The 11910-nt window shown below is 38.8% G+C and overlaps 1 protein-coding gene across 6 annotated transcripts in view; it reads left to right on the plus strand.

The window, feature by feature from the left end:
- Positions 1 to 5882: 5882 nt before the first annotated feature.
- LOC111872625 (pecanex-like protein 1) overlaps positions 5883 to 11910 on the plus strand; it is a 74580-nt gene continuing 68552 nt past the window's right edge. For all 6 annotated transcript variants that reach the window (XM_023866709.2, XM_023866729.2, XM_023866714.2 and 3 more), the window contains exons 1-2: positions 5883 to 6433; positions 6726 to 6919. In XM_023866709.2, the coding sequence (XP_023722477.1) occupies positions 6281 to 6433; positions 6726 to 6919 (347 nt within the window). In that variant the 5' untranslated portion in view covers positions 5883 to 6280. The remainder of the gene's footprint in view (positions 6434 to 6725; positions 6920 to 11910) is intronic.

Consider the following 11910-nt stretch of genomic DNA (forward strand, 5'->3'; position numbering starts at 1 on the left):
ATCTTAACAACTAGGGTAATAAATCTGCCTTCTTAATCCTTTCGGTGAGAACTGGGGTAGCTCAGTCAGTCAAATGACAGGCTGTGGGGGTAGATGATGTGTTTTGGAGCATCTTCATAGTACATCTAGACCTATGTCTACCGCCCTTCCTATTCAGTAATTACTGTAGACCCTTTCCTGGGGGTAAAGTGGTCAGAGCTTGAAACTGACCATTAGTTTCCACCATGGTATGGAAGCTTTATCTTTGTAGCCCTTATATATATCTTTGGCTTTTTTTATATTGCCCCTTCAAATCTAGTCTCCAAGAATGTCTTGCAATATTTGTTGCTTTGTATCAAGATAAATTCTGCTCATTGCAGTTTTGATAACAGGCTGAGTTGTTCCTTGAATTTTACAGAGTTTTGGATTAAGCTCAGCTTTTGAAAATTTGTGTTTTAACAACAGTTTCTTTGCTGCTGGAATATGGTGGCAGCAGGTTCCCCCAGAATTTTGGTAATTCTTCCATGATACACAGCATCACATTGCAGAAGACAGCAGTCTTAACATTCGCCACTGTAATATCAGATTTCATTTACAGTATATCTACAGAACTTTCTGTTTTATGGTAGTTCTGAGCATACATAGCAGTTTGTTGGAAATTGGTGGGTTGTCTTCAAAGAAATAATTTTGTAACACTTTAGTCGACACAAGAGAAGTCAAGAACAAGCTTACTTTCCAGAATTAACACTTTCCATATTCCTGAGTTTTAATATTTTTCAGTTGTTTGGCCTTGCCAGGTAGTACCTTCATAAGCAAGGATTATGGAGCTTACTTAAGACCATTTCTCACTCTATCACTGATTACTGTATCAGCATTCTTCCCACCATCTGCTTGCTTCTAATTACACATATTACCCTGCTGTAGCAACATGTTTCAACATTACATTATTGTAAGGCTACCTTTTTGTTATATGTAGCATTACTGTTACTGTTATTACATATTGGCCAGTATTTACAGATGTATTCCAAAAATTACTTTTAAAATGGTTCCTGTCTCAACACCAACAACCATCAAAACTCACACACACTTCATTGTGCAATAATGAGTTTATTGGTCTGCATTCCTTGAGGGGTATTCCAAAACAATACATATTAAATTACTGGTAACATGGCTGTTGAATGGTGAAGATTTATTTCAGTATTGTTAAAATCTGGAATTTTGTGTTAAATTTGTTCTGTTAAAAATTAAAATCAGTTCGTTAAAAGTTGTTATATATTTGTGGAGTACTACGTAATGTGGATTGCTGCTCTAATTTTGCTAGTATTAAAACTGTTTGCTGACTTCATCTTATATTTTCCTTTTATTTTGGCGCATGTTTCCTTCTCCATAAAACTACTGTCAATATATTTCCATTCTTTGATGTTCGAGTGTATGTGAAAATGGCAGGTTATAGGGGCCATAGCGGTCATTTAAAAGGCCATTCCAGACACAGCAGCAGGTCCTTTAAATGCCCACACTTTGGGTTTAATGACAAAATGTGTACAAATATTGGGTGGTGATAAATGTAACATGATGTGACTGGCAGTGAACATAGTTATAATTTGTGTCAAATTGTTGAGAGAGGGTTGCAGCTTGTGGAATACACATCCATGTAGGGTACTTCTTCTGGAGTTCTGGGGGCAGTGGTCACTGTATTGTATGGCAGATGGGATTGCACCTATTGTGAGATGCTTAACCATTCTGTTCATTTGTTAGCTCACAGTAGGTTTATCACCAGTAATGAAGCGTGAGACATGTCATAGTATTTTGCTTTACTGTATATTGCAAATAGACATTGTTATTATACACTGCCAAAATGCTACTTGTGTTACTAACCGCTAACATATCTAGTGTCCAGTCAGAGAATATTATAGCAGACTGTAAGGCAGATGTGGCACAGCAGAGGAAGAGAGACTTCATAAAATCTGATGTGGAAGTTATATCATCATTCAGACTGAATATTTTTGTCTGGAGTTCAGTGTCTGTCATGCAGTATAAATCATTTTATTCGTAGTTAAAAGTTAAGATACAAGAAGCCTTTCACTTGAGAGCAATATTCCACATCATGTGATATCTTTTTTTGTTGTTGTTGTTCTTGCAGCTATAAATAATCTCTTGATGTTTGTTAATATATAAGACTTCCTGAGCTGAATCATGATTATTATATTAACTGTATCTCTCTAATAGCTTGATTCAGTTTCCATGTGTTTTGACTTTACAGTGAATTTTTGGAAATACTTTCTGCAGCCTTCCATAATGATTTTCCTTTGCAGCAGTAAGCTGTTTTCATTAGTAATATGAAATGTTAATGTAATGAGATTTAATGTATAAAGAAATTCAGTTCTGTAAGATTTGAAACTTTCTGAGCTACTGCATGCATGAAAGTCACATTGTAGTTAGGGAAAACCCGATATTTCAGAGACTAGTGTGTGTCTGTTGTCAGAATCAGTTTTGGCTCTCATTGACTCGACCAATTGCCTGATCAGTGGAAAAGACATCAGTGAAATTTAGTTCCAGTCATGGGATGATATTTGTTCTGTTTACTCTTAAGTCATCTGAGTAACCATCTTTCTTTTTCTGCATTCCCAGTGATTGAATATCTGTAAATATTGGAAAGTCCAGTACCCTTGGATATTTTTTGTTTCATTATGTTATGATTTTATAATAAAGTAAATATTTCACAGGCAGTTATCAACATGTCCTTCAAGTTCAGTACAGTTTTTGTGGCCATCCCTTGTAGCTGAGACAATGAATCCAGTCTTCAGCAAATGATTCTCTACAAATCATGCACTGTGTCTTCTCTTCTGCCTCAGTCACAGTTTTCCTTTCCAAGTGCAGTCTCTTCTTATGTCCTTTCCTTCATGGCTGGTTGTTTGTTCTCTCTCTCTGTTTCTTCGTTTTCCTGGCATGCTTCATCTCAAACTTATTCTAGATTGCACTTCATGTAACAATATCACCTTTAGCAGTGCTTCAATTGAGGTTAGTCTATGCTGGCTGCCTTCAGGAAATGGTGGTATTTTCTTAAGTAGTTCTGCTGTTTGCTGGCCACTGCTTGTTGGTGAGATACAAATGTCTATACCCCAATATCAGATCAGGCAGTTTCAACCTCTGCAGGTTTGAGAAATGTACCTCATTTGAGAAGGCAGAAAGTCAGTATCATTAGAAGAGTTTCTGTTCAGTGGGTATATCTCTGTGCAAGAAAACCTGTTTCTTTCCAGAACTATTCTGCATACTTTAATGGATGCTTCATTAACAAGACCTATTAGATTCTAAATGGTTCTGGCAGTTGTGTATGACACTTCATATTACATTTTTTTTTTGGGGGGGGGGAGGACTTTATCCGTCATACTGTATTCTAAAAAAACAAAAGAAGAACTTTTCATAAACTGTATCTCTTACCATCCTGTCTCCCACCACTTCACCTAGTTACAGAAAAAGATCCTGTTTCAAAGTGTTGTGTTCTTTAATGTTCTTTAGAATGGTGGATGATGGACAAAGTTCAAAATCCCGATAATTCTGAAGACCTGCTGTGTCACACTCATTTATCCTCAAGCCTGGATTTTCTCTCGTCCATGACAAGCAGGCTTAGGCATGTGCTAATTTGAATGGCTTCATAAAGTTGTGTCCAAAATTTGTAACTTGTGAGTCATATTCAGGTGTTAGCATGTACACATTATTTTTGGGTAGAATTGATGACTTGGAGATCCTTGTGACTGCTGTGGCCATCTGTGATTAAAACAACAGATTTATCAGGGAGTGGGTGAATATGTCTCACAGATTTCTTAACCAAGCAAGGAAAATGTTACTGTTTATGTTTATAGCAACAACTACAGCCTCAGGAGGCTCTTTTAACACAAGTTTTCACTTCATTATTTCCTTGGGGAAATAATGTCCAGCATGGCATTCATACAGAACATCAATGTTATGTTGCTGCCCCATCTACTTTTCGCCTCTAACAAAGAACACTATGCTATTAGTAGAGAAACACAATACTCCCACGCTGCAAGCTGGAAGGTCGCAGATTCAATTTCTGATTAGGTCATTGGATTTTTCAATTGACCTAATCCTTTCAGTTGTGCTGTGGCCCTGAGTTTGACTCAGCCTCTGATAAAGGAGTACCAGGATTCTTCCTTGGGCTAAGGGCAGCCAGCACATAAGGCTGACAACATCACAATCATCTGTGAGCCGATTGTCTAGAAAATGTGGGAGCCCCAACATCTCAGAACCTTGTATCCCTGTTACAGGGATAATTTTTTTTTTTTGCTCTCATGAGACTTTAGGTGTGTTACTGCTCTCATTAAACTTGTGGATTCAGCATTTCACAAGCATAAGTGAGGATATCTGTTCATGAACTGATAAATAGCCTTTTCAGTAAATGTGTATTTATCATATATATAAGGAGTATGCATCCCTTCCACCAAGGCATGTGTCAGTTTCAAGAACTCCTTCCTTGATGAGGGCATAAAATAGCTGGGTAGTTCTTTAGTATGACTTCAGTTCTGCTTCATTCCCACTTATCATCTTCAACCTGTCCTGAAGTGAACTTTTTGGCATGCTGAAAGATTTGCAATTAATCTGTAATATAACAAAAAATGTAATATGTCCAGGGCTGCCAGAATCGCAAACCTTATGAAACTGATTTGGCTTTACAAATGGAACATGTATAATACTTGTGAGAAATATTACTCATTTACATGAATGTATATCAGGCTCAGTAGTTTATAAATAATTCACAGTACATACAAATTTGAGATTCAAACAGGTTTGAAGTTTTAGGCAAGCAGTATACAGACGCAGCTGGAAATGTATGAATGACACTACTCTCACAAATGCCTACTGACCAAAGCGTGGCTGCTACACAGTTTGCCACACGCCAAGCTACAAATTATACAGTAAGGCTAGTGTTCCAATCCTGTGGCAAAATACAGATTTCAGAAATGTTTATTGTTCCCAGCTGCCCAGGGCTAATGGACTTTCCCATAAATATTTGTAATAAATATAGCAAGGATTATGATAATTAATTGTAGCTGTATACAGTATGAAAGTGCCCTTTGAACAGGTTTTTCTTGAGAACTACTACCTTAGACATATTTCATAATTATTTACAAAAGTTGTTATTTTGGGTGTAGCAGTTCTTGAGATTGTGGATAATCTTTGCAAGTCCATCCATAGATGGAAGGCCGTGTAGTCCATTCATATTCTTTCTCATTTTCTGTAATCATGTGTGACACTGTATCACTTTGTATCCACACAACACAAAATAATGTAAATATTATTATCTCCATTTAAAATGGGGGACAATAAAATTATTATTCATTTCAATGTGTGATGAAATTTATAGAAAAATGTGATGTATTATTTTTTGTTTTATATTTTTCTCGTGAGGTGAGCCTGAGTCCACTTGGTATTGTGGCCACAGTTTGGCCTACTGTACCAGCCCCAGATGATAGTTGATTGTGGACCAATCAGTGGAATACGAATTGGCAGGGGAAACCGAAGTACTCTAAGAAAACCTGCCACAGTATTACTTTGGCCACCACAAATCTCATGTGACCTCACCTGGGCTCGAACCCGCGCCACCGCCTGAACTATGGCACGGCCCGTTTGCACAGTAACTTTTAGCCCTACTTGTGCAATCTTAGCACACGAAAGAAATAGAAGAATGGTATAAAAGAGATAGATACTTCTTTCAGGCTTCGAATGTTATCACACTACCGGAGGGACTATATAATATGAGCTATGGCCGTGGTGGCTAGTGACATCTTTCATTAGTAGTAATAATGATTTGCGTGTAAACGGTTCATAGCAGTTCATAGAATTAACCGTAGATGTTTCTAGTTGCCGTCATTGCATGTGGCGCATGTTGCCCTCATACTACGTCACTTTCAGTCACTTGCGCGGAGGCGATCGCAGCTGATAGTGGTGTCAGAAATCCTAAACGTTGGTTGTATCCATATTTTGCAACATTTAATTTAATTCACAAAGACCCCACGTAGCCGTATCATTATGGCACAGCCAGTCTTCTCAGAATGCCAACTTAGTCAGGAACGGTCAGGAATCACAAATTTTGTGCAGAAATTAGTCAAGTAGGGTGTGACAAGAGCTTGGATTGGGCGAAATCTCTCACGTGACAATGCAGTTTTCAAAATGGCTGCTTGTGGAAAGATTAGTTCAATGATAGCTCTCAATATTCGTTTTAAGTTTTCCGTATTTTAATCCACATAGCAGGTTAAAATGCACTTTAAAATGAAAACACTCAACAATGGGGTCACAAACGCTTGAAATTTTACGCCAGGGTGTCTGGGCTTCACTCACAGGAGGTTGGTTTTATGATCCCCATCAAGATATTTTCTGCAACACATTTCACCTATACATTTGGCTGTTTCTCCTATGTGTGCCATTCACAATATATTTGGTAAGTGCTACGTTTGACTTAACTAATTACTCTTCGACGTCACTTGTGATTAAATGAACTTCAATTTGAGAATTGGCATAGCCAAGAAACTGGTATGCAGAACTGAAGGAGGTCAAAAGTCCATGTCTTGGTTAATAGGTTGTCAGATACATCGCTAGGTCGATTTGGCTCCATTGCACAATCGGATTTTCAATTCTCTGATTGCGTGGGTAGGCTTGCCTTGTTGTATGTTTTGAAAAACCAAATAAGTTAATGTGGCACAGATCATTTACAGTGCTGACGTTCCTTTCAGTATTTTCCTCCATCGTTTTTCGTTTGGGGCGCATACTGCGCTACTGTAGCTCTACTGTTTGCGACTCTGAAGTTCGTAAATTTGGGTCTTCATCACATGTATGACACATCAGAATGCATTCAAGAAGTGAATGAGGATGGCCGTCCAGAAAGTGAGAGAAGGAGACAGCAACAGCAAGGATGCAAACAAAGAAGGTACATATTCGAATGATTTAATTTGGTTATTAAGTAACTGTAGATCTTAGGATCATTTTTATAGTTCTTGAATACATGAAACAGTTCTGTTTTTCATTGGTGAGTAATTATACAAGACTGTTAAAGATTTATGTTTCCTGGGATATGGTACAATGTTGTAGAAAGGTACCAGCATTTGAGGTGAATGTGCTGCCTCAGTCATCTATTCTAACTTGCAGATGTAGGTAGCAGGTTCTTTTAAATTGTTCGTACTTTTCTAACATATTATGTGGCGTCACATTCCAGGAGACAGTAATGTTCATACTTGCTGCCTAGAGTACTGTAAATTTTAAATAATACTTATACATCTCATGTTAAGTGTTGCATTGAAATTGAGGGGTTTTATAAGTAAGTGCATTGTTTTGTCATTGTTGAACACAACAATAATCTGTTCTCCCCAAATGTAACCTAAGTATGTAAAATAGTTATTATTTAGGATGAGTCCTTATTATATTTTGCTGTTGCATGAATGATTCAACCTTTTAAAGTATGAAATTCATCCAAATAATATTTAAAGGAGTTTGTACCTCACACAAGTCACATTTCATCCCCATTATGAAAACCTACTGGTTAACTTGTTAAGGGAAATGATTGCTGTTTAGTGAAGAATTTATAAAACACAAATAAAGTTTGTGAGCAGAATGCAGTTTTTTGTCTTTTTTTTGTTAAGGCAGGTGTTACTTATACTAACCACTATGTTTTAAATAAGTGGTTCTCAACCTTATCAGACCATGGCCCAGTAAATTCTTTTCTCTATAAGATGAAGGCCTGGTATAGGGCCACGGCCCAGCGGTTGAAAAACACTGCTTTAAAGGGTTAATTTTTTTTAAATTTACTTAGTGCGGTTGGAGTCCAACTGGGTCCACTCAGCACGACAGCCACTGATTGGCCTATTGTAGCCTGCCCAGGGTGATTATGATGATGGAGAATTTGGTGGAATGAAGATTGGCAGGGGAAACCGAAGTATTCAGAGAAAACCTGCTCCACCGCCACTTTATCCACCACAAATCTCACTTGGCCAGACCCGGGATTGAACCTGGGCTGCCGCGGTGGGAAACCAGCGACTAACCGCTTGAGCTTTAAAGGGTTAATGAGTTTTATACCTGTGCTGGCTGAGAAGGTGGCACCGTGTATTGCTGAATGTATATATGTGAAACTTACAGATTCAGCCTGTGGCGATGCAACTTCAGCAGATTTGACTTGCAGCTATATATAGCACTGAGTGGAGGGTTCTGTTTTCTGGGATGTGATGCCATGTAATTTGCTGAAGGTTTCAGACATTTCAGAGGAACATAAACTTCTGCATTTGTCCAAAACATAAGTTTCTACCAAACTGTATTTTGTCATGACCCAGAAGATGGTACTGTTCATAGTCACTGCTGCAAGGACTTCATATCGTAACAAGATATTAGTGTTTATCATCACCATAAGAGTGTGTGCACATGGCACACAGAATACCAGAAAAGCAGAAGGCTTCTTTGTTCTTTATTTCTGTTATCAATTGAGTAGTTGTTTGTTATATTGCTTGCACTGACAGTCTGCTGAACTTCATACATCATAATCAGCAAAACAGCCTTTTTTGAGCCATAGCCTTCCTTCTAAGATTCTGCCAGAGTTTTCTATTCTGTTGTGAATTAGACCATCTGGTTTTCACTTAAGATTTCACAGCAGTATTTATTTTAAAGAGCAAGTTCATCAGCCTTGCATCAAACCCCCAACCCAGAGGACTGGAACCCTGTGTTTATGTTCCCCAGTGACAGTGTGGCCCACTTATACTCCCAGTCACCAGGTTACCTTTCTGTCACCTTTTATGACTCACATGTGGAGGTATTCTAACCTGCCTCCTGTCTGCTGTCTGAGAAATACTGTCCTTTGAACATGCTCTTGAGTCTTCGAAGCAACCAGAAGTCAGTTGGAACCAAGTCAGGAGAGTATGGTGGATGATCCAGGGCAGAGATGTCTTTTCCTGCTAAAAACTGTGACCCATGAAGTGCAGAATGACCCTGCATGTTGTCATGGTGAGGAATCAATGAGCAATCTCTCTGCAACTCTCCTCGCTTGCGCCTCACAGCATGAATAAACCTTTTCAACACCTCCACATAGAATGTCTTGTTAACAGTGGTCCCTTTGCTTACAAATTTATAGTGGATAATACCCCTGATGTTGGAAAACCAGATCAACATTGTTTTGATCTTGGACTTCGACATCCATAGCTTCTTTGGCCTGATGATACATCATCAACTGTTCATAACATTTCTAATGTTTCACTTGGTGATTTCTGACCCTTTGATGCCTCAAAAGGAAATACAATCCTTGAAATTAGGTTTGTCATTTTGATGGCATTTCAAACAAATATCTCAGGCACCTTCCAGAAAGACCTCTTGTTCATTTAACACATCTGTTGAATCACTGTCTTCAGCTTTTTCTCTTCACAAGAACCCAAAATTTCAGCCTCTTGTCCATCAAGGGCAAACATTTTAAGAATGTGATTTTAAAAACAATCCAAAAACGCACTGAAGGAAAACTTACTAAATGTAAGTCAGTTTGGCTTTCAAGCACATCACGGCATAACACTTCAATCTATGAGGCTGATGGATCATGTCACTTTAAATTTCAACAATAATTTATCAATGGCCACAGAATTGTTGGACGTTGAGAAAGCCTTTGACACAGCATGGTACTCTGGCCTGTTATACAAGCTGTCAGAAATGCAGTTGTTTACAATTTCTACTTTTCTCACTGACAGAAATTTTAAAGTCTTAGTACAAGGCGCATTTTTTACTTCCAGAGAATTAGCAGCATGGACACCTCAAGGTTTCATGCCTGCCCTGGTATTATTATTTTTTTTATTGCTAGTGGGGTGGGACTAAGTCCCTTGTACTGCGGCCACTTCGGGCTTATTGTACCAGCCCGAGATGATAGGTGAGGGTCATTGTGGAACAGTTGGTGGACTAAAAAATTGGCAGGAGAAACCGAAGTACTCGGAGAAAACGTGCCCCAGCGCCACTTTGTCGACCACAAATCTCACCTGACCAAACCCGGGATCCAACCTGGGCCGCCGCAGTGGGAAACCAGTGACTAACCACTTGAGCTATGGTGCAGTGCCCCGATATTGAGTGTTTGTAAAAGTGATACCCTGTGACAATTGGAACTGATCTTGTTCTGTTCATGGACAGTACCTGTATACACACATGAGAGAAGCATGAATATTGTTTTCTCAGCAAACTGCAGTGCGGCCTCAGTGCAGTGAAGTCATGCTGGAACATAAAGTTCAATGTATGGAAGAGTTCTTGAGCATGTGCTACAACTAAATGGGTGGAACATCTGTGCAAATAATGTAAACTATGTTGGTGCCATCTGTAACAGAAGGATGACATGGAGAGACTAACAAAAGGAGTGAAACCAAGGCTCTGGCCATATACATAAGAACCTATTCAGAAATGGGCATTTAAGTATTGTTATTATTATTATTATTATTATTATTATACTTACAATTTATAAAGCTCTAATGAGGTCAATAACAGTTTATGCATGTTCCACCTGGGAGTATGAGGCAGACGCTTACTTCTTGAAACCACAGTTTCTGCAGAACTGAGTTTGCAGCACTATTGGCAACCTTGACAGATGCACACTGGTCAGCAAACTGCACCTGGCCTTCAAAATACATTATGTTTATGATTACATGACTAAATTGTGCAGGAAACATGTAGAAGTTGCCCAAAATCGTCTAAATCCAAATGTACTGGTCACTGGACAAGGAGAAGCCATGAATAGGAAGTATGGGAGGCTTAAACTTGGTGGTGGTCAGTTGTTCTACTGTGTGTGTGACTGCCATTTTGGATTGGTGAAATAAGGCATAATCTGCTGCACAAGGCTGCATTGACAGAGGTCTTGTATATGTCGTTACTCATTGTAGTAAAGTGACAAAGCATGTATGGTGCCTGTAAAGTAAAAATGCCCTTAGCTGAATGCAGTGTGAGTGCAGATACACTTGTGCTGTGTTATGGTGCCTACTTAGAAGGACCAGTCCCTCCTCTTGTTGAAGAGGAGAGCTTTTTTCCATAAGTAAGTGATCTTGGAATGAACAAAAATTTGTAAGATTTTAGGTTTTCACTGCGGTGACTATGAAGAAAGCAGTCTTCTGCGGTTTGGCACTGTGTATATGTGGTGTTAACCGATGTTTTGGAGGAACGTATCGCCTCCATCTTCAGGGTATAAGGAAAAATATAAGAAATCCGCAAGCGAAGAGACCGTGAGAACCGGATTTCTTATATATTTCCTTCTACCCTGAAGATGGAGGCAATACGTTCCTCCGAAACGTTGGTTAACACCACATATACATGGTGCCAAATCCCAGAAGACTGCTTTCTTCAAACAAAAATTTGATCATGGGTTCTGACAACTGCTGCTGCTGTGCTAAGCAAAGCACTTTGGTTGCTGCTTGCTTTATGCTAGTTTCTTGCATCACTTACCCTTCAACCATGAAGATGGAGATGACATATTCCTCCAAAATGGGGTTTGACTTTCACCAGACTGCATGGTGTTATATCCCAGAAGATAGATTGGTGTTTGAGAACAGGTCGTTGGGAACAATATTTGGACGTATGAGAGAGGAGGTAATAAGATAGACCAAATTACATAATGAGAAGCTTTGCAATTTGTTTTCTTCTTTATTGAATATTATATGGGTGATCAAATCAAGGATAATGAAATGGGCAAGGTGTGCAGCATGCATGGCAAGATAAGAATTGCATAAAAAATTTTACATTGAAAGCCTGAAGGGAAGAGACCACTTGGAATACCTAGACATAGACAGGGTAATACTGACTCTTAAAGGGATAGATCTCTTGATCATCTGGACTCACCTGGCATGTGATAAGGCCTTGTTTTGTGGTCTTGTGATTAATCTTTGGGTGTTATAAATTGCAGGGTATTTTTTGACCAGTTAAACA

This window comes from Cryptotermes secundus, unplaced genomic scaffold (assembly GCF_002891405.2).
Source record: "Cryptotermes secundus unplaced genomic scaffold, Csec_1.0 scaffold1013, whole genome shotgun sequence".
NCBI lineage: Eukaryota > Metazoa > Arthropoda > Insecta > Blattodea > Kalotermitidae > Cryptotermes > Cryptotermes secundus.